Source organism: Chaetodon auriga, chromosome 21 (genome assembly GCF_051107435.1).
Source record: "Chaetodon auriga isolate fChaAug3 chromosome 21, fChaAug3.hap1, whole genome shotgun sequence".
NCBI lineage: Eukaryota > Metazoa > Chordata > Actinopteri > Chaetodontiformes > Chaetodontidae > Chaetodon > Chaetodon auriga.
Window position 1 is genome coordinate 20,616,980 of NC_135094.1, and position 22,863 is coordinate 20,639,842.

Consider the following 22,863-nt stretch of genomic DNA (forward strand, 5'->3'; position numbering starts at 1 on the left):
TCTTTCCAGTTGCACTTGCCACATTTTTAATTTCATTTCAAATGATTTAGCATTTGAAAGCAGAGAGCTGAGAAGCTGGCTGGAGCTTGAAGTCCAGCTCTGAGAGGTGCTTGGTAATGTCTACTATCAAGGCCAAATCACTGAGATGCATGACATATTTTCCTTCAATCTCCATTAATTGTTTGAGAGAAACTGGCACTTTGGATCAATTTTACTATGACTGGAGCTAGCAGCTCTGCACAATCCAGTTAAGCATGTTTTGAGCTGTAATGATTGGCCTTTTGTATGACCACAAACTAACTTTTGCACCATGGTATGCCTTTTACATTAACAAAAAAAAAACAGTTTCTCTTTAAAAGCCCAACACCCTGCATCTGCTTTACCGCATCACCATGATGCACTGATGTGGCATCAATGTAACCGCAACATGCCTGTTGCATTCAGGGACCACAGGGAAGGATGTGTTTGTCGACTGTTTTATGTTATTTTATCACAGAAAGAAAGAAATTGATATTAAGAATTTGAGTTGCTCAATTGTATTTGTGAACTGCCTTCTGGGACGGATCAAACAGTCTTGTGGGCCGCATGGCAACGGAGGCCAGACGGAAATTGAATTATTGGTCATCATTGGTCAACATCAATGTTGCAGCTAGAAGGTTTTGAACTCTAGCAAACCTTACTATTACGATCATTTTAACATGATTAATGGGCTGAAGCCCATTTGTAACTGTCATTGCACATGGTAAAGAATGTCACTTGAATTTACAAATCACTTCAACAGATTTGACTCAGAGTGCCGATCTGATATCGCTATATATAGATATACTCTTTTAACCCTAAACTTAAAACCTGCAAATCTCTCTGTGTAGAGCATTATGTTTAGGCTAACCAGAGACTGTAACTAGTTCTTAACCATAAGTGGAGGTGCTCATACAACATCCTTTTTAGGTTCTGATCATTTGAACAGTATTCCGTGGAAGGTATATTAAATTGTGTCAGTACAAGGCATCGTCAGAACAGCTGGTGTTAAGCACGGTCATAGAGAGGACAAAGGTGCAATGAATTATACAAATGGCAATAACAGCGCACACTTTGAGACCTCCTTTCGATGACATTCATGGTGTTGCACTCTGTTGTTCACATGAAAAGTGACAGAACTTTTGCTTGCTGCGAACATCACATCCTAACAGTGGCATCGTCTCATTGGTCTAGAACACATCTCTGGCAGATGAAAGTCCCATGCCCAACTCTCCCACCTCCATGGTCAACAACTACAGACTTGACGAGGATGAGGAGGAGCAGCAGCAGCAGGATGCCAACACCAAAGACCTCTTCATCACCATTGATAATCCAGAGAGCCATGTCACTGCCATCGAAACTTTCATCATGTACAGAGTCGTGACCAAGGTGAGGAGGTCTTGATGTACATGTCTGAATACATGTAGCTTGGTAAAATGGCCATATTTATCAAGACTCTCAGAGTAGTAAATCAGTGAAAACTAGCCAAATATATACATTTACACACTTTAGCCACACAAATGTCTCACTATTATTTACTTACAGTCTACAATGCAAATGGACTGTTGGTAATGATCATCATTAAGATTTAAGCCATTTATTAATTTTAGCATCATACTTATGCATGTATAACTGAAATAAGTTAGCAGAACTGCCCCTTAAACATTATCTTTTGATTGAAACCTCATGTTGAAGCAACAGATTTGTTTTGTCTGCTTCACTGTGCACAAAGCAGCACAGGAGAACAGTGTAAGGAGCTGCAAAGCTTTACAAAGCTGGTCTTGTTTCAAAAGGACCTAACTGTAAAAACTAACTATGGTGGAAATGAGGAGAAGGGGGACGGAACATTTGCAGAAAGGAGGTCAGAGCTTCGCCATGTGCGTTTCTTCACCCCTGTGTCTACACACCTGAGTGCTCTAGCCTCAAGTCTGGTGCTAAATGCTAACAAAAAGAAAAAGTCTTGAACCACACTCGGGCCTAACTTCCTCTGCTGCTCTCTACTGAGCTATGATTAGGACACACACCTTTAAATCTGATGTTTTCACATCACTAATGATAATGAAAGGCACCACCATTGACATCGCTAGTGTTAGAAGTAAAACATCATATAAACCAACTAACCTTCATGATTACCTCTCTGTCTAACTGAGGTAGGATTGTTTCAGTCCTAAAGTAGATTAACTTTTAGTGCAACTCCTAGGACAGATTCTGGGATACTTGATTAATATGGGCTCAGGTCTGTGTATCATTTGGACACTACCAGGTGTAGATGGTAACACTCTGAGCTACCAGAGATGAAGCTTCATGGTGTCTTGGTACCAATTTGTAACCTCTCCCTCCAGACCACGCGGAGTGAGTTTGACTCCAGTGAGTATGAGGTACGCCGGCGCTACCAGGACTTCCTGTGGCTCCGAAGTAGACTGGAGGAAAATCACCCAACACTCATCGTCCACGTATGTATCAGCACACATCATCATCTGCTAAATACATCTGTGGGCTGCTGCAGAGTCCAGTTTTTGAATGTTTCAACTCATTTACCACAAGTAACACATACTTAACATGACTGCCAGCAATTTTCCAAAACACTCAGTGGGGTTTTAGATTTATTAAAGTATTCTTCTTACCATCCTGGATTCCTTTGTTTTTTTCATTCATTCCCATATGGTATGAGAATCAACTTGTAGACACTGTAAACTTAAATAGTTATTAAGACAGGTTATAGGAATGCATACGAGTGATTACAAGTACATTAATCATATATGTATACATAATGCATCCTCTCCCATAATCATATATACACAGTCCATATACTGTATATACCAGGCTTCAACTGAGTATTGTTGTCTGTACAGTGTGAACAGAATCTGCTGATAGCAAAAGCAGAGTGACTTCATGACACAGATGTGCTGTAATGTAAACAAATGGGCTACAAGCTAAAAACATGGAGGTGTACTTAGGTTTAAAATGATCAAATTCACATTCAGAGATGCTCGTCCTCAGTAAGTGTTCATCAGTTTTTAGATTAGCTGTGCAGTGCAGAATAAAGCTGTGTGCGACTTCATAGAAGATAGGAATTAATGGTGTGAACTTAAGGATTGTCTCAAAAGTGTATGCTAATGGACCAATGGGAGTTAACATACATACATGTAGGTGTATGTACGAAGAGTATACATGGCAGTCAAAAATAATTTCATGCGGCAAATAAAGCAGAGTAAACAATTTCTAACAATTTATAGTACAGTCAGATGGAAATAAAGATATTTTTGCTACATAAACTGATACAGACAGTAGTTTTGTGTTCTTCCCTAACATGTGATTTACAGTCATTCACAGCAGAGACAACTGGCAGGTTTGTAACTACTTAACAGCAGAAGAGTAGTTTGTCGAGTTTAGAAGTGATGCTGCACACTAGTGTGGTGAACCCATATACTGCAAGCCAGATACACAGAGCAGCAGAGAAAGTTGCTGTTTCCATCAAAAGAGCCAAGTTAGATCTGTGTACATGTCCTGTTTGCAGTGTATTGCAGGTGGTCATTTAGTATTTTGGGTAGTTTTGGAACCTGTTGGACTGCTTGATATTGTAAACAGGACTATTTCTCTTAAGTGGCTGCTGTCTATGTACAATTCGTAGCATGTGGCGCTTGTGAAGAGACATGAAACAACAGGTTTTGTCACTATAAAAAGTTCCCATGAAATCAAAATTGATGTTTAAGTATTTTTTATCATATATGTCTCGTGCTATACATCTCCTATACTCCAGTTGGTGGCACAACAGTGTTGCTAAAGTAACTGCCAACTGCTGCTAAATGTAGCTACCATTAGCCAGTTAGCTCAGTTAGCCATGCAGCTAGCGGTGCTGTTAGCTGACTCGGCTCCTGGGTGCCAGAAGCCAAACCCAGTAAGAAAACCACTTGCAGTGTTTCGCACACATACACATTACTTAAGCAGGTCGCCCAGATATATTAATGACTAGCTGCTTGTTTCTACAGGTAACTATGCAGAAGCAAAGAGCACTCTGCTAACAGTTTCATGGGAACTTTTTTAAGCATCAGGTTAGAAAAACAATGTAAATATAATCCTTTTTTTTCCAGATCTGCCTTACACATATAGAAAGCCTGAATTTGTGTCTTGCTGTGTCCTCAGCCACTGCCTGAGAAGTTTGTGATGAAAGGCATGGTGGAACGTTTCAACGATGACTTCATCGAGACCAGGAGGAAAGCTCTGCACCGCTTTCTGAACAAGGTCTCTGAGCATCCCATACTGTCCTACAACCAGTACTTCAAAGTCTTCCTCACCGCACAGGTACATGCTATTACTATTTCTATTTTTACATGTGTAAGCCCATTCTCAGCACATCCCCACCTACTCACCTGGGCTTTCCTTACTTTACCTCCATGTAGCCTTTTTTTATGAGAGTGACATGGCTCCTTGAGGGACGTGGGCAGGGCGGAGTGTGTGTGCATAGTGAGGGACTCGTTGAGTGAGGGAGAGTGAAGAAGAACGGTCAAATAGTTCCCAGTGAATTTCGAATTTTGGCTTGAAATGCCCATCCTGAGTAAGGTTACAGTTTGCCCATCAATAAACACTGCAGCTCCTTAATACCCAAGAAGCCAGACTAGCTGCTTTCAGTCCTGATGCTAAGCTGACCATGTCCTCCAGCTCTGTACTTAACACAGGGACATGACATTGATACACTTCTTCTCAATCTCACTCTCAGAAAAAGTGAATCTTCCAAAATGTTGAGCTGCAGTATTCATGTCATGCTTATAATATTAAATCAAGCCTGCTGGACTTTTGAGAAGTTTTCTGCTAAGCTGCAGATATTAGCCGTTTGATATCATGGAGCCAAATAGTTGCAGCTCATCACAATTTTTTTTCAGTTTTATTCCTCAAAGCATTCATCTTATTTATGGTTTGTAGAAGCAAGGTTGTGTATGCATTTAGAACAGTATGAACATCTAGGAACTGGATCAGCTTTGACACAGAACGTTATTAAAGCCCTGGTCTGTGACTCCGGCAGGACCTATTGTCTCACAGGAAACAGGGTCCAGGCTTCCTGAGCAGGATGGGGGAGACAGTGAGGGCGGTAGCCAACTCGGTACGAGGCCTGAGGAACCGGCCCGAGGAGTTCACTCTGATGCAGGAGTATGTGGAGGACTTCAGCAGCAAGATCTGCTCCGTGGATAAAGTCACCCAGAGGATCATCAAGGAACAGAGAGGTACTCTAGCAGACACACTGAGAGGTCACCTACAGAAAAAAATGGTCTGCAAAGATTCATAAAAACTCAGTGAAATACTGTACTGTATCCATAGAAACCAAGCAAGGCTGAATGTTGAAAGAAAGAGTGACAACTTTGTACCATGAAACAAAAGACGTTATGAAAACAAGTTAAAACAAGTTCGACATTTACTAACATCTAAAATGTATTTCAGTAAATTTTTTTCAGTTTTGGATTTTCATTTCATGGACAATATTTCCCTAAATTCTTCACCAAACAACCAATCCTTTCTTTCCTATTGTGATAGTAGAAAGACAGCGACCTACTGGCAACACAGGTCAGCTGAGGAAAATAGAGGGTAAAAAAACGAAATTGGGAAATGAAAGTATTAGCAAAACTTTTGTGAGAAACTTACTTTATAAGAAGAAATCAATGTTTTCAATGTTGTGACAATGACAATGTCAGACGGCTGACTCTGTAACACAAAGCACACGGCCACAGCAGTGAGCAGTAACTGCAGGACCAGGCAGCTGATTCCAACTGTTAGGTACTTTTTGACAGCTATGTTTATTTTATAGACCTCGTCTCTAGTGTTCTCCCCATCACTCTCTCGTGGACTTATTCTCCAACAGCAGCAGGCAATGGACATTCATGTGTTTTGGGGGAATGGCTTTGGAGGGAGGCCTGAAGGGAAGGAATGGGGTTTTTTTTGGTGGGATACTTTAAAAATCCATCCAGTTTTGCTGGTTTCTCTGACATTACCAACCTCAGGATGAGGACACTAGATAAACACATCACAAATAGTTCACCAAGTTCACTGCTGTCCTCTGTGCTTCCAGAGTATCTGGATGAGCTGAAGCAGTACAGGCCCACCTATACCCAGTGGGCGGGGTCAGAGGAGGAGCTGGCGGAGCCACTGAAGGGTGTGGCCGGCTGTGTGGAACGGTGTAGCAAGGAAACAGAAGAACAGATCCACCATCTCTCTGAAGTCCTTGTTCCTGCCCTGCATGAGTACGTCCTCTGTGCTGAGACCCTGAAGGTGAGTCCAGAGCACACTGCTCACATCTGGAATATATTCAGTCTGACTTGAAGGTGTATGTAGTGAGTGAAAAAAGCCGTCATCGATGGAGCTCCAATACAACAACCGCAATTCCAAACAAAGTTGGGATGTTTTGTAAAACTTGCTAATCGTTTTGACATATACTCAATTGAAAACAGTACAGAGACAAAACATTTAATGCCTTAACATTGACTAAAAATTGGTTCATGTTCACAACTGCATGGTAGCATGGTAGTAAGAAAAATGTCCGGCTGTATTGGTATAGTGCGGTTGTTAAATGTAACCTGATAAACCTGTTACACCTCTATAAAACAGAATGTGATCATTTACTAATCCTTTTTGACATATACTCAACTGAAAACACTACAGAGACAATATAATTAATGTTTCAACTCACTTCACTGATTTTTGTAAATATATGTTTATTCTGAGTTTGATGCCAGCAAGACGTTTCAAACAAGTTTGGACAGGGAGAACAAAAGACTGGGAAAGTTGTGGGATGCTCCAAAAACACCTGTTCATGGATAAATCAAACCGCAAAGCTGCACCCCCCTCTCATTGTCCTCTAGATATATGACATAAATATGATAATTGTCCCTGTTTACTTTGTGAGATTAAGGTGGTCCTTAGAAGCAAAATAATTTCATATTCTGCACATAGTAACAAGTCAAGAAAAGAACAAAAACAAAGTTACTAAAATCAATAGCTGACTTGGATAAATGGTATACATTGACTCCATCTGCAAAACCATACAAAGAACAAGTTGAAATGCAGACAGAATTTAATCTCCTGTCAGCAAAGGCGGCAGAGAAATTATTACTCAAATCACAAGGCATCTTAACTATACATAGAGAAAAAGCAGCATGTCTCCTTCATCATCAGCTGAAGGGTAGTTAGCCTCACAAGTGATTACTCAAATAAGAAACACCTCAGGTCAAATGTTAACTGATCTGGGATCAGTGACACTCCTTTTACTCCTAACTACATAGAATGACAGAAATGCTTAAAAAAGAACTTTCACTTGCTGATGTTTCTTTCCTGGGACAGTTTGGCCTAGGGTTGCAGTTATGTTGTCTTGTTTTTTTGGTTTTTTTTTGTACTTTACTGTTTGCACATTTTGACTCATGACATCTTCTGTTGACCACTGTTGAAATCAGATTAACACACACACACACACACACACACACACACACACACACACACACCCTTTTGCCTGTGAAATGCATTCAGGTCTAAACTTGTAGCCAAACACTGATTGATTTCACTGAAATCTAGACATTTCCTAGACATGGATCCTTACAAGGGTCAGAATTTTCAACAAGACCTACTGGCAGTTCAGTCAGCATCATTTCTTTAAATGAGAGAGATGTTAGGATTAGAGTTGGGTTGTGTTTTTCCAATCCTTGAATAGCTATTCAGTTATAAAAAAAAAATCAAACAGTTCATCCAACTATGATTTTGTCTTAAAAAAACGCCTTGAACCTGTATGAGTATGACTTAGGTCATTGGGCATTGGGGGAAGTAGACGTCTCTTGCTTGTGTGAGAGTGAAGAGTACCTGCCCGTTATGCAGCCTCCATAAAGCACATGCTACAGGTAGTGAGTTATAATCCAAATCAGCTCAGGTTGCAGCGTTAGATGGCTGTGTGTTCACTGTTGCAGAGGAAATAAAGTTCCTGCTTACAAACGTCACCACAACCTCTCGTTACCATCCTTCATCGGCACTGCGATCTGCTCAGCTATTTAATAGCTCTGCTTCACTATCCGATCCAGCTAGTTACTAACTCTGAGCATGGCTAAATTAGGCTAAATAAACCAGTGCGCTCCCAGTTTACAGTAATACAGGTGAAGCTAGCTACTAGCAATTTACAAGTCAACAACTATGTACCGTTTTAAAAAAAAAAAGAAGCAAGTTTTATTGAAAGTAACTCTTTCCCGGTCTGTCTCAGGCTGTGGTGAGACGGAGAGACAACATCCAGGCTGAGTTTGAAGCCAAGAACGAGGCCTTGGCATCCAGAAAAGCTGACCAAGAAGCAGTAAGTGCAATTTTATATCTACACACACTGACATAAACTCAGACACACCCTCCTCTCCTCCCACCCGTGCGTCCCTCTGAGCCAGCAGAAGTGTTTGTGTGTCCTCCAGTCATCTTCCCAGAGATTAGATTTAATAAAGTGAAGCATGGAGAGGGGCCTCTCCCACAGGGCCACCCTCAGCTCATATTGGGGACGAAAAAGGGCTTCCTGGGAGGATTATCGAGATATCCAGGCTTGTCAGCTGGAAGTAAGTCCTCAGCTCAGTGGGCGTAAGAGCTGTCAATATTATTTCACACTGTAAGCCCAGCAGCTAATCGCGGTGTAATGAAAATTCCCATATCCTCTTTAGATGATGACTCGCTTCAAAATGTCAGGAGACAAAGGACGAAGAAGGAAAGTTTGGAAAGCAAAGGACAGAGCTATTTTTAGACACTTAACTTGAGGTGTTTGCATCTCTGTGCTGCTGTGTGAGTGTGTGTGTATGTGTATGTAGATTTGCAGGTGTGTATCCCCTTCACCAAGTTGATATCAAAATCCATCTGTGAGATTTTAATTAAGAAGCAGGACTGAGATGGTACCCCACAGACTTGTATTGTATTCTGCTTTAATTAGCAGTGTGTCTGTGTGGATGTGTTACTGGCATTGTGGGGACATAAATCTCTACACAGCCACATTGTGGGGGCGCGCTTTCCTTAAGGGGTCAAAATGGAAGTCCCTTTGTCATAAATCATTACATTTTAGGGTGAGGACTTGAGCTAAGGTTAGGATAAGTCTCCAAGAAATGAATGTAAGTCTATGTAATGTCCCCAGAAGTTATTGAAACACAACTCTGTGTGTGTGTGTGTGTGGGTGTGTGTGTGGGTGTGTGTGTGTGTTCAATTCAGTCCTCCAGCTTCTAATGCATATCAGTCTGCCTTTAACAGGTCTGCGGTAATGAGAATGGAAATGTCACATAGATTCCTTTGCTGCTGTTTCTAACAGCAATATTTGTCAAAGAAAAGATGTGAGCACACAGTGAGCTGAATGAAAGCCCAGGAAACACACCAGCTTTCATTCAACTTTTATCTGAAGGAGCTCCCTTGGGTGTCAGTCATTTGTTTGTTGTCTAGAAAAATGTTGAACAAGAACTGTATTTTAGTAAGTAGGGCTTGAGGTAAAGGTAAATAGAAATGGTGTTAACCGTTTCACCTCTAGGTTTCTTTGGAGTTGCTAAATGTCTTAGCTTGGCAGAGCATGTTGCTGGTACTGTATCTGTATTTACAGGAGAAATTCAGGAGTTCTATCCATATACATAGGCATTAAAAATCTATTCACACTGCAGCTGTAAATGTTTTTTTGCCCGTTATGTAGTTTGGATTTCATTAAAAAATGTTCAAGAAGCCAAAGATGTCAGATGCTATTGGTTGTTTAAGCACCCATGCAAGAACTCAACTGAAATAAAATACTCTCAGCGGCATAAAATCAGCAACGTTTTGATCGATGAATAGATGATCTGATCAAAGAATAAGTAAACAGGACTACCAATCTGACCAGATATTCGATGCTCGGCGATATAAACACATTTTGGTAAGTTCCTAAAAAGTATTAAGGTCCAATCACCAAATCGTCCCACTCGCAGCGTCTTCAGTCCATCTGTCCAGAGCAAGATACTGGATCTCTTCAACTACTGGACAGTTGGTGTGATGATTCCTACAGATTTTGGTGACCTCCTGGCCTTTCATCTAACAGCACACACTTTTGTCTGCGACAAGGCATCTTTCAGTGTACACATGGACACCTGATTGTTGTTTTAAGACAGAATTGAAAAATTGTGAACCATCCTTTAACCCTGTCTGATCTTTTCCTTTAAATGTGAGAGAAAAGGGCTCTTTATTTTTCTAATTCATTTCTGTCTGTTGGATCTGGGTAGGTTTTTGTTGGGTCATTGTGGACAATAATGAAATGCTAATAAAGGCTGTAACTGATAAAGGCTGCTCACAGGCCTTCAGACATGAGGTTGTTTTTGACCTCATGTGAGTCAGATCATGTTTTCTGACATAAATGGAAGGCACAGTCCATGACTGAGCTGTCTGAAACACAAAACATGTGACGTCTTTTGTTGTTATCTCTTTGTGTGTCAGTTTGTGTCTTCATAACAATGCAGGCAGTTCTTTCTGTCATCATATCTGGACTACAGACTGGTGTCAGTAATTCAGAACTGTCCATTGTAATATGATGAAAATTCAATTTTTCCGTTTTGTAAAGATTTATTTGATCTTTATTGGACAAAAACAAAGAACTTTTTATTAGTCAACTTTTCCAGTCAGACTGAATGTGTTTCTCTGACACAGCCAGGAGGGGGCAGTGTAGCCCTACCTCAGCAGCACACAGTGAGGAACCAGGTGTGTTTCTTTGAAGTATATTCCAGTATTGTTTTCTCAACATAAAGTTAAGTTTCTCTAAAGAGTTAGAATACCTGTACTCCCTCTGCAAATTTACTTTGTATAATTTGTAATGCAGGACTTTTATCTTTAAATGAATCATGTGCTAACACTATGTATGTACTTTAAGGACCTAATTACTTCTTCCAAAGCTACTGTAAATAAAAACAGAATTATTTATGTTAGTTTGGCCAAAGTGTTGTTATTTGGATTAAATTAAGTTGGTGTTGGAGACAAAGTGATTTCAGTACTGATTCCTGTTAATCTACTATGAGCAAGAATGTACAAGTCAAATATGGTCCTTATTGTGCATGTAAGTGTGACCCAGGCATGTACGGAAGCCAGGGAGTGTTCCTGGTATAAGATGTGTTCCATAATGTTTCCAATGTGAGTGATGTGCCATTGCTTAGACTGGCTGTTGGAGTGTTGATGGTTGCTATCTGTAAACACATGCCGCTCAAAGCAAGACCTTCATGGGTCAATGAAATGTTTTACATAAATGCTTTGCTCTTCTCAGTTTAATAAAAAATACTGTATAAATGTTGTTAATCTACCATAATTATTTGGGAAAATATAAAAAAGTAATTAGTATTAAAGTCTAACTAACTAACTATTTTTGTCAGTCACAGCACACACAAAAGGCAGACATTTATGTTGAATATTTTTTGGTTTCATGATGACACCCCCTCATTAATTTCATTAATTCAGCAGAATACCATCAGTGTTTATCTACGTGTGTATGATACCTTATTTTGTTACAACCAAATGGACTGTATTTATATAGCACTTTTCTAGTCTGATGACCACTCAAAGCGCTTTTACAGCACACGTCTGCATTCACCCATTCACACACACTTGCACAGCATCTAAGCCACCTGCTCATTATGAGCGTTATCCATTCATACACACTCACACACCAATGGCACAGCATCGGGAGCAATTTGGGGCTCATCTTGCCCAAGGATACTTCGAAACATAGACTGCCAAGGCCAGGGATCAAACCACCGACCTCCTGATAAGTGCGCTGCCGCCCTACCTCCTCAGCCACAGCTGCATATTTAGCAAATAAAACGGGAAAAAAAGCGATTAATGTGAACAGTGGTACTTCATTTAACCAATTTACTTGTCTCAAACGGACTGGGAAAAGGCCTTATCCAGCTTTCTGAGGCCAGGTTATGATGTTTACGTAAACCAGGATATGTCAAAAACCATAACTAGGATCATAACCAGTATGCATGTAAATGCACACAGGAGGACTCTGCAGAGAAATCCAATCTGCACCCAAGTTAGAATCAGTCTGTACAGTATAGTATTGTTTAAATAACTTTGTTTGTTCTGTGTTCTGTATATGACAAAATACTTTTCACATTCGTAGAGTGACTTGATACATACTGAATACATTTTTATTTTACAGTGTACACACTGTTTCATAGCTGAAGCTCACCTTGGCTTCTGCGTTACTACTGGAAACTTTGATGGGGGGGACAAGTAATGGTACAGACACACACACACACACACACACACAAACGCTAGATGCTATTCAGCCATAGCCATGAAAGGTGGCTGGATCAATATCACTGCAGTAACAAGCAAGCCACAGAGGTCTGCACAGTGTGTGTGTGTGTGTGTGTGTCTGTGTGTATGTGCATGCTGTGGGTAAGCCTATGTTAAGCATGCTTTGTTTATTGAACTTGAGTAAATGCCGTTGTCAGTCTAAATGTCAGACAGCTAATCCTTGCTCGGGCTCAATGAATCCAGCTGCATCCAGCAGCGTGATAATATCTCATTATCTGCATGGTGAGCAGAGGTAATATCATGTGTGCTCTGGACTCCCTGTATAGTCTCAGGCTAAATTTACTGTCCAGTTTTTTTATGTTTATGTTAGTTTTTTTTCTAATAATAACACTGGTTTGTTGTGAAACTAACTCATCAGTCACTGAGACTAAGGCTGCTTGATGCAGTGGGTGTTTGTTCAGTGTCTCTAGTAATTCTCAAATGGTTATCTAATGCTGCTTTAATGGTTTAGACATCACTAACTAATGAACCATAACACTGCGCAATAAAACATAATGTGCACTGTAATTTCCTCTTCTTATTCAGCTGCAGTGTAGTAACTTCATGTATTGAGGAGGAAAAATACCACACTAACTGAAATAGATTATTTATCTTTTTAAAATTGATGAGTAGGTTTGTAAGAGTGAAGTCACATACATTTAGACTCATAGGAGACTGCTCACTGTGACATGCTACAAGTAGCTGAATACATTCCATCATATTTTCATATTTAAGCTATTGTACAACTTTTTTTTGTCACAAGCAGTTTTTGCCATGGAGTCTCTTGATAATAAACAGATTTCTGGACAGGAAGCCAATCTGATCTCATTGCTTTCATGATCTCAAGGAACTGAATATTTTGCTTTTTGAGAATTGTCTAACATTAGATTTAACCACAAATGCCTAAATAGCCAGGCTGCTCGGCCACCTGGTGGAAGCTCTCAGGCCTTTTGCTTCGGTAACTCAGACTGTATCTGAGGAGAATTAAAGGTGCCCTGTAATAAAGCCTGCTTCGTACAGATGTCTTCCCTGTGCTGAGGATTAATATGCAAAACCCCTCAACCAAGGAACACAAGCTGGATCATGACTGGGCTGGGATCATGCTAAACTATTTTTAAAGCAATATTTATTGATTTTATGGCTCTTGGGAAGGCAGCAGAACAAGCTGTATAACCTGTGAACAGTTGTTTATTTCTACATCCAGCAAACACAGAGCAATATTAACATTCAGTTGGAGTGATCTTTGTGTCCACTTGATGAATATACATTCAATACTCACTCTCCTTTTAGCTGTCCTTAAAAAAAAAAATAATTAAATGGAAATATTGACTAGCGCAGCTTTAAGGAGGTATCAGTCATGTAGTCATAAATGATCGGGTTCTTTTCATTCATTTTGTTTTTCTCGAACTGTGTATGCTTTGGATTGTCCTGGGGTGAGATTCACCACTTGTGAAACGCATACATTAAGGAGTTTATTATGTGGGCTCGGGAACACTTCGTAAAACCATTTTGGGTCGTCCATACGTGTGTACGTCCATCAGCCTGTCCCATTCTTGTGAATGCAGTATCTCAGGGTTGCTTTGGGGGAATTTCTTCAAAATTGGCACAAACTAATCCAATTATCCTACAATTATTTGTTCAAAGGTCAGTGATCTCATGCTTTTGGCCATAACTCAAGAATGCTAAGATATTTATGACAAATAATAGGAAAAATGATGGAGTGATGCCATTTTATCTTCTTAAGGTCAAAGGTTAACTTCACTGTGACATCATACTGTTCCGCAGAAACACTTTTCTAGCCATTATTCAACACCATAACTCAGGAACAGAAAAAGAGATTGTGACCATATTTAACATTTTGGTAAGATACTGAAAAAGTGACACTGATCCAAAAACCACAAGCTCATTGGTTCTGCTGATATTGAGCTTCAGGTGATTGTCGTTGCACATTGTGATGAAGCTCCTCTGGATTCATCTGGAAAAATAGCATGTTTCTCTCTATAAATTATTCACTGGAATCAAACGTAATAATATGCATGTAAGAAGGAAGAGGAAAAATTATCATTGTCCGAGTTTATGACTAGAGTCACATGACTTTGACAAACAGCAAAGGTACCATCACTTTCTGTTTTGCAGTTGGAGTAGAGGATGGATAAAAGGTTGAGATTAGAGGATCAGAGTGGTCGAAAAGTGGAATACACGATGAGAACAACGGGGGCGGGCAAGGTCATGCATAGCCGTGTATGTAATCAAAAGGATTTGGAATTTATTCTGAATTTTTAAGGAAGTCAGTGGAGGGAAGCAAGAACAGGAATCTAGTTGATAAGAATGGAGTATTAACCTTTGTCTGTATGCGTAAGAATATAATCATTGCAGAAAATATAGCAAAGGTGTGTTTGTCAATCTAGATCAGCAGTTTGTTCTCTGGAAGTGTTCACTCATTGGTTTGTGTGTTTGACTGACAGCTGCAGGACGAGGTGGATAGTCTGGCGGACCGGATGGAGCTGGCCAACAATGCCCTGAAGGGAGACTGGTCCCGCTGGCAGAACAGCATGAGAACTGACCTCAAATCAGCCTTTATATCCACAGCTGAGAAGAACATAGAGTACTATGAGAAGGTAAGCTCAAGATTCAGACCACAGAACATTAAAGCTCTCCTCAAAAGCTTAGATATTTCTATCAAGGTAGACCAGGGTTTATGAACAGGGTTCTTGCGCCATTTTAAAAGTCAAATTTAATGCTTTTTAAGACATTTTTAAGACCTCAACAAAAATGTCATAACAATTTCTGTGGTAGAAAATACTCATTATTATTTTATTGTAAACACAATCTCACAGTTGGCATTTTCTTTCTTTTTTTTTCAATTTTTTTTCCATTGTGATGCAGAACAGAGCCAACATAACATACACAAGTTGCATTATGTTAAACAACACACTGCATTGCATTTAGGAACCATACACAATAATAAAACAACATTTAAAGCAGTCTCCGTCATGGCTCAGTAGGAGCCATTTGTTAATCCTGGAAAAAGACTTTTTTTCCAAATAAGGAGACAGAATAATAACACTTCCAACACTTAAAGCAGTCTCCATTGTAAATAAGTCCTCAAAACAGCCTGTCTCAAGCCAAAAGGTTGAAAACTAATGTACATAAATGTTTGAAAAACAAATCAACACAGAGGTCCATTGTTTTCTAACCTCCCAAATTCTCCTCAAGACATACTATGGCGTAGCTCTACCATTCTCCTCTCAATTTCACGGTCTAGGTCCATCAACTTCCCTCTCTTGTCCTTGCATCTTTTTCTCATGGAGTTGGATTTAGTGATGAGTTCTGCCATCTTGGTCCCTGCTGTATTCTCAGCCTTCTCTGCAAGGCTATCTGCATCCTTCTCTAGAGTTTCACACACAGTTGAGATTGTTCTTCTTTTCTTGCGTAGCTCTTCCAGCTCATTTTCAGCCCTTTTTCTCTTGTCCATCTGTTTTGTCTTTTCCTTTTTCTTCCTCTCACCTTCCAAGAAGATCCTGTACCGGTTGCGTGCAGTTGCACACTCATTTAGCAGCTCTTTAGTCAGTGGCACTTTGACCACTCCAAAGCTCCAAAGTTCTGCATATCCATTCATTGCCTTATGCAGGAAGCTGTCAACTCGTGATTTTCCATCCAATGCACTGAAGGTCATGAAATCCTCTCCTCTGGCCTCAGTGAAGAGGAACTTCTGAAATTGTTGTGCAGTCTCATCACTTGCATTTAGATAAAGACAAGCATGTTTGTAATAATTCCGGTTAAAACTATATTTTGTGGAAATCACAAGAGATTTATATTCAGTATACCCTGGAAAATGAATCTCAGATTTCCAACTTTATTTCAATCATTACATCTAAGAACATATATTAGGCCTACAGAAATTTGTTATAACTCATACTGGGCTTTATTTCCAATAAAATAAAATACAACTAAAAAGATGACCTGCAAAATAACAGGCTAGTATAGCTTGACATCTAAAATATGACAATTTCCCGATTAAATAACATCATCTTAGTCAAAGACATTGAGAAGACAGACACAATAACATTTAGAGCAGTGGTTCTCAAACTTTTTCATGTCAAGGACCCCTAAACTGACACAAATTAGAACACAAATCCCCATCTTTAAAGATTTTTGCGTTTAGATGTTTTAATACAAAAAGAGTATGAATCCCATTACCAAAATAGTCATACATTCTGTCACTGTGTTATTTATAGATGGAATTATAGTGAAAATAAATGATTCCCCTTTTTGCTGGGGACCTCCTGGGAACCACTGATTTAAAGAAGGTGCCCAAAGACTCCCTTTGCTAAACACAAGGTAACTGTTCACATTTCTAATATGTCTACACATATTACCCGCTGTGACTCCTCCTGACAATTTCTTGTCCTGCACAAGTTTCATGATGAGGGCCTTCATTTTTTGCAGGCACCTGTCTAGTTCAGTGCGCATCTTTTGGGGGTCCAGGCACATCATATTTTGGGACAGTGGGGTATTTCAGGGGGCACTTCAATAGAATGTTCTGACAAATTTTTGACAGAGCACTCTGGCTGTCTCACATGAACTGTAACACATCAGGCTCACTTCCACCACTCTGACTGCCTGACATTCCCTAACAAAAGCACAAAAGTGTCTCCTGGAACATCAAATAAACTCTCCCTATGTGTAACTTACACTACACAATATTCAACAAATCATGTTAATATGTTAACTGCTTTATGTCTAAACAATGAATCTAATCTCTTAATTTTTCAGCATAAATACTTCACTGGTGACTTTGCAGCTGATATAGCACATTGTTATCTAAGATAATAAAAGTTACCTTGAGGATAGCTGTGGCTCCCATGCCAATGTCTACTTGCTTGGGACTGACCCAAAGCTTTTGGTCCATCACATCAAGCTTGACCAGCTTCACTGGGGAAACATCAACCTGGACATCTCGCTTTATGAAGCGTCTGAGAAGGCTCTGAAAGTAGAATAGCACAGACATAATAATTATTATTAGAATCAAAATTGGAATAAGTATTTACAATACTTTCTACAAACATCAAAATGCTGACAACTCATTACTTTGTTTTATTATTCATGTCCTCTGTAAGTAACGGTGCTTGAATGACTAAACGATTAATACACTTTTAGTAGTCATTAGGCCTACCCTGATCAGATCCTCCAAATCCCTGCCAAGGAAGGGAATCATTGGGGCATCTGTCTGGTACTTGCTGAGAAATGGCTGAAAACTTCTTGAGATAGTCGTGAAGAAGTGCAACTTTGCCATGATAATGGGATCCATCCGGGCTTCGGCGATGGTGTCATATGATGATGACCTTGGATTGGGTAGCTTCTTGGCTTTGACTTGATCCACATAGGTGACAATATATGGCCAAATTTCAATGGCTCTCTCCACTGCTGGAAGGTTTTCCAGCTAACGACATCCACAAAATGGTAGAGGAAATGTATCACACTTGGTCACTGCCGTTAAGTCTTCCCTCCTTGCAAGTGCACAATGAAACAGGTAGTGCAGGGCTTTCAAGACTTTCTCAACTTGCCACACCGTGAAGCCATTCTTGAATGAGTTGTGCATCGTGTAAAGGCCACAACTCCCAATTGTTTGTAACTGGGCTCCACCACACTGCTCTCTGTGTTCGTCTTGTAAGAGTTCAACAAACCTCCAGTTAACACTGGACCCATCCATTGACAGTGAGAGCATGTTGTTTGGATTCAGCTCCTTTGTAATAAAAATATTACTACTACTAATAATAATAATAATAATGGTTGTGCTTATATAGTGGAGAGAGAGATCAAAAACATCCATCAAAACCCCTGACAACTTAATTGTGATGATCACAATTATTTTTTTATTATTTGAATATATACTATGATATAGTGTGTGTGTGTGTGTGTGTGTGTGTGTGTGTGTGTGCGTGTGTGTGTGTGCTTGTGTGTCCTATAAATTTAATGGTAAATTTTGCAAATTAGACTAATTATTTTCTATAGGTTTAGTAACTGGTAAAATCATGTATTCTGTGCTAAAATACCACATATCTACAACATAGCTGGATTCTGTATCTCTATGTACAGCTCATTAGCCCTTACGTGAATGACTGTTGCTATGGCAACACGTGACAACTGACGTTAACAGCTGTTACCTAGATTTGCCCTACTATCCCATCAACAACCCATAAAATCACACATCAGCATATTTAGACAAAAATCAACTACAACTACCAACAGTTACACACCCTAAACTCTGAGCTAATATGTTGTTACCTTTCAGGTTGTCAAAGTGATCACAGACTGTGGCCTGAATAGAATAGTATAGTATGCGATTTCAAACACAATCATAATGTTACTTACACTGGAGTGACCCATGAACTCCGATCCATAGTAGCGGGAGATGACGTGCTGTGTTCCCGCCTCATCTGTGCTCCAGAACCGCAAATGAAGATCCATTGGTTTAGTTTTTGTAGTTTTGTTCATGCTCTCGTCAAACATGACAACGTATGTCTTCTCACTGACGCTGCGTGATAGCTCCTTCTTGATGAATGAAGCGATGCCATATTTAGCGATGTATGCCGTTTTATTTTCCCCACAGGTGACTCGGCAACCTGGGAATCGGGGAACATAGCAGCAAAGACGGCACTTATGTCTTCGTTACATTTAAATGAAGTGTGCCTCACAACAGTATGGAGTACCCACAGTACCTCTGCCTTTTGGGTCTCTGGCGGTGCAATGAAGCTTCTCATAGCCGGCTGAGAGGTGGCGTCTGAACTAATGTTAGGTTGTGGTGGAGGCAAAGCAGGGATTAGCCTGGCCCCGCTAGCTGCTGCCACATACCGCTGGTGTTTTTCTCTTCTCATGTGCGATTGAAGAAAAAGTCTTTTTGCAGAATTTGCACATGGCATTGTTGTTGTTGTTTTCAGCAGGGGCCAACCACCTCTTAAATAAATCGTCTTCAATCCATTTTTCATTGAATTTACACTTCCCCATCTTTGCACGTCACACAGCCCGACGCTGACGGTACGTCGCTGACGTACCGTATAACATCTATTAATTGCTAAGTCTCCTATTTACTGCACGGTAAGTTAATGAAACAAATACACACTAGAAGTTTTACGGTGGGCCACAGCACATTAAACGCACCGTCTGGAAATTTAATACCTACAGCAAATTTACAGTAAATTTAAGACAATTTAAGACCTTAATTACCCAGATTTTAATTGAAAACATTTTAAGACTTTTTAAGGACCCGTGGGAACCCTGATGAACCCTGAAACCTCATCTTCCATTAATCAAAATTACAACCTGCATTTAAAAAATTTTTTCCCTTGATAAGATTCCCTTCGTACTTTAAAATGGCTTCAATGTTTGTCTACACCTTTGCTTTCAGGTAGTGTGTGTGGATCTATGAATATGCAAATAGTCCCCGCCTCTGTCTCCGTGCACCCATTTCTCATTTGGCAACTTTGCAACTGAAAGCAAAGCTAATCTCTGCTAGCATTTTGAAGATACTGTAGACTTACCATACAATATAAAAAAGCTACATCTGGCTACATCACTTCAGTGATGTACTTCAGGCAAAGCTACATCACTTCAGTTTCAAGGTGGAAATGCTCAACCATAACGTTCTCTGCTTATTTCACTCATTATATGTCTTGTAGCATATAAAAACATCACATAGACAAGTTAACAAGCTTAAAAACTTGATTTTCATATGAGTAGGTCTATAAAAAAAACATTTCAGACCCTGTTTAACATCCTTATTTGTCACAATCACCTGGAGATGTAAGTTAATTAGCCTGTGGGACTACCAGAGCCACCAGCTGAAGGTCAACATCAGGGACTGGAGTTGACTGTTGGACAGGACTCAGTGCAAGCTGATGTCTGTGAGGATTCCCAGTCATCCAGGTCATGGTTATCTAAGGAGGGTTTAATCAAGGACAACTGGACTTGGCTGTAGAAACCTGAAACATTTTGTCTCTCATCCAAGGGCCTCCCTCAGTTCTGACTGGTGTGAGTCCCAGATATTTAATATCTGTGGAGTCGTCATTATCATCGTTTACAATGATGATGATGTTGTTGTTCTTTTCTTTATTACTCGTAGTGCTGGTGTTCTTCCTGGATCTTGTAGCTGTTTTCATACAGGCCCAGTTGGAGTATCCATAAGCTTTAAGTGTATTCCTCAGATCTTTCTGCTTCTTCTCTTGGTCCTGAGCTAGTATGTGTTCCAGCAGCTGGTGAGACTCAAAGAGTAAGTATTGGTCTGAGTATCAGTTTCCTATGTACTCCAATGTGGACGTTCATGTCCTCTTCGGTGTGTACAGCACACCCCGAACAGGTCAAGCTGTTGTTCCTGACCTTCCCTCATGTGAACTTGATGTTACTGTTCACAGTTCATGTGTTCTGAGAAGGCTTGCCCCTCCCAGGTTTGCTTTTGACCTGTGTGTCATTCTCATATCTAAACGAGTCGCTTGATGTTGTTTTCATTCAGAGGAACAAGAGGGCCAACTCCTCAGGTCAAGACTCAGCAGTCATTAGAGATCAACAACCTACATATTTTGGACTGAGAGGACAGATGGTTTGAAAGAGTGAGAGAAAGTAAAGGAGGCTACTAACATAAAAATAGAGAAACCATCATTCAACAGGGGAGGAGGTCTACACCACTTATCCCCCATCTACAGTGCTGTCCTTTCATCCCTTCCCAGTAGATTTAGCAACTTTTCACGGTTAGAAGCATCTGGCTTTGACTCATATGGATTGGTCATGGGGAGTAATTAAGCCAGGTCCTTTTAACAGATGCTTTTTCACTCAGAAAAGAATACACATTTGACTGAGAATTTACTGCTAGTAACAAAAGCCTGGCTGGTTTTTAGATGAATCTTAGGAGGATGATTTAACCTGAGAGAAGAGGATGGAGATATTGATTCAGGGAAGTAGAGGAGTGGAAATGAGAGAGAGAGAAGTTGCAATATAGAAGAAACAATCCTTTATCCAGATTAACGAGCAAGCAGCCCAGCAGAGGCAGCAGGGAATTAGGCATTGGAAAAGAACAATGGAGCTACTTGGAAGAAGAGAGCATTACAGCAGGACGAGGATGAGACAATGAAGCTGTTATGGTAACAATCATTTACTCTTTTATTGGTTTTGTTAGTCATGCTAGACTCGAAGCATGCAGTTAGGATAGTGGTACGATTCCATTTGCCTTGGACGTATTTTGCTCCTGGACTCTGGAGCTCTGCCAGCAGAGGGTAGCAGTGCTTTACAGTTAATGCCCTTCAAACAACAGGCTTAGAGGCATTGTCAGCTGTTGTGTTTCCTGTGGAAGCTGTTGTTGCTTCGTCAACAGCTGTTGTTACTTCTTTTAAAGTATGCTGATTCTAAAAAAAAAAAAAACTTATTATACCTGTGTCTCATTTCCTGTTTAATCAGTAGATTTGCATGTCTGTGTCATGGCTGTTCTATTGAAGCTTGTGGTGACTCAGTTTTCCTTGACAGACTGCGCAGGTAGAGCTTCTGCTTGTCACTGATAGATGGTTTACAGCTTTATGGTACCACTTCTGTGCTGCCAGACACCCTCTGATTGTGGAAGTTCATCACTACTGAATTCTTTATGTTCAAATATTAATACAAATGAATCTATAGCACTGGAATATTTGACTTTGAACATCATCTGTTTGAATCTATTTACTATCCAAATTCAAAGTAATTTTAAGTTGTGCAAACTTAATGATCATAAAGTCACTTTTTTTGCAAACATGGAGCAGAGGGCCACAGGTTGGAATCAAACCTGTATTATGGACATTGCCTTGGTAAATGTGGCACAGGCACCGGAGTGTAATGTGTTAATTGAAGTGTAAAATAAATAAAATAAGCAACTATTTACCCCTCTTAAACTTGAACAGTGAATTTTGGAACCAATTTGGGTTTTAGACCTTGGGAGTGAGGACATTTTGGAAAGTGAAGACATTTTGGTCTGTCCTGTCTTTTGAACAGACCTTTAAAGGGCTATTTGAGGGTTAAGAGCTTTAGGTTACAATTGGGTTTAGGTTAGGGCTGGGTTACGGTTAAGCATGTAGTTGTGATGGTGAAGGTTAGGCCAAGGGGCTCGGGAATGCATTATATCAGTGAATGTTCTCTCAAGGATAGAAGATGATGGTGCAAACGTGTACATGTGTTTGTGTCCTGCACACTGCAGTATGGGACTAATATGTAAATCACACTCTCAACACAAATCACAGAATCACACAAATTTTATTTTTGAAACCAAAATTTAACTTAACTCTTTTAGCAGCATGCTGCAGGGGCAGGCTGTCTCTTCTGGCCTCTTCTTGCAGCATCCCTGACAAAAACCACTCATCACCCAGCACATTGGCCCCTGGCAAGCAAATGCAATAGAACAACTGAGTGCTCGTGTGTGTGCACATGGCTAAGCGTACATGTGAAAATGTGTATATAGAAGCAGCCCAAAGGCACTCTGCTTCTGAATATGAAAGCATTTCTAATACTGCTAGTGAAAAAAATGTGTTTGAAACTGAGCTT

The 22,863-nt window shown here is 40.1% G+C and overlaps 1 protein-coding gene across 1 annotated transcript in view; it reads left to right on the top strand.

Annotated features, from left to right (window-relative positions):
- Positions 1-22,863, top strand: part of snx7 (sorting nexin 7) — a 57,088-nt gene that overhangs the window by 11,518 nt on the left and 22,707 nt on the right. The window contains exons 2-8 of the mRNA XM_076760963.1: positions 1,213-1,407; positions 2,361-2,471; positions 4,162-4,320; positions 5,039-5,237; positions 6,077-6,276; positions 8,246-8,332; positions 14,772-14,924. Of these exons, the coding sequence (XP_076617078.1) occupies positions 1,213-1,407; positions 2,361-2,471; positions 4,162-4,320; positions 5,039-5,237; positions 6,077-6,276; positions 8,246-8,332; positions 14,772-14,924 (1,104 nt within the window). The remainder of the gene's footprint in view (positions 1-1,212; positions 1,408-2,360; positions 2,472-4,161; positions 4,321-5,038; positions 5,238-6,076; positions 6,277-8,245; positions 8,333-14,771; positions 14,925-22,863) is intronic.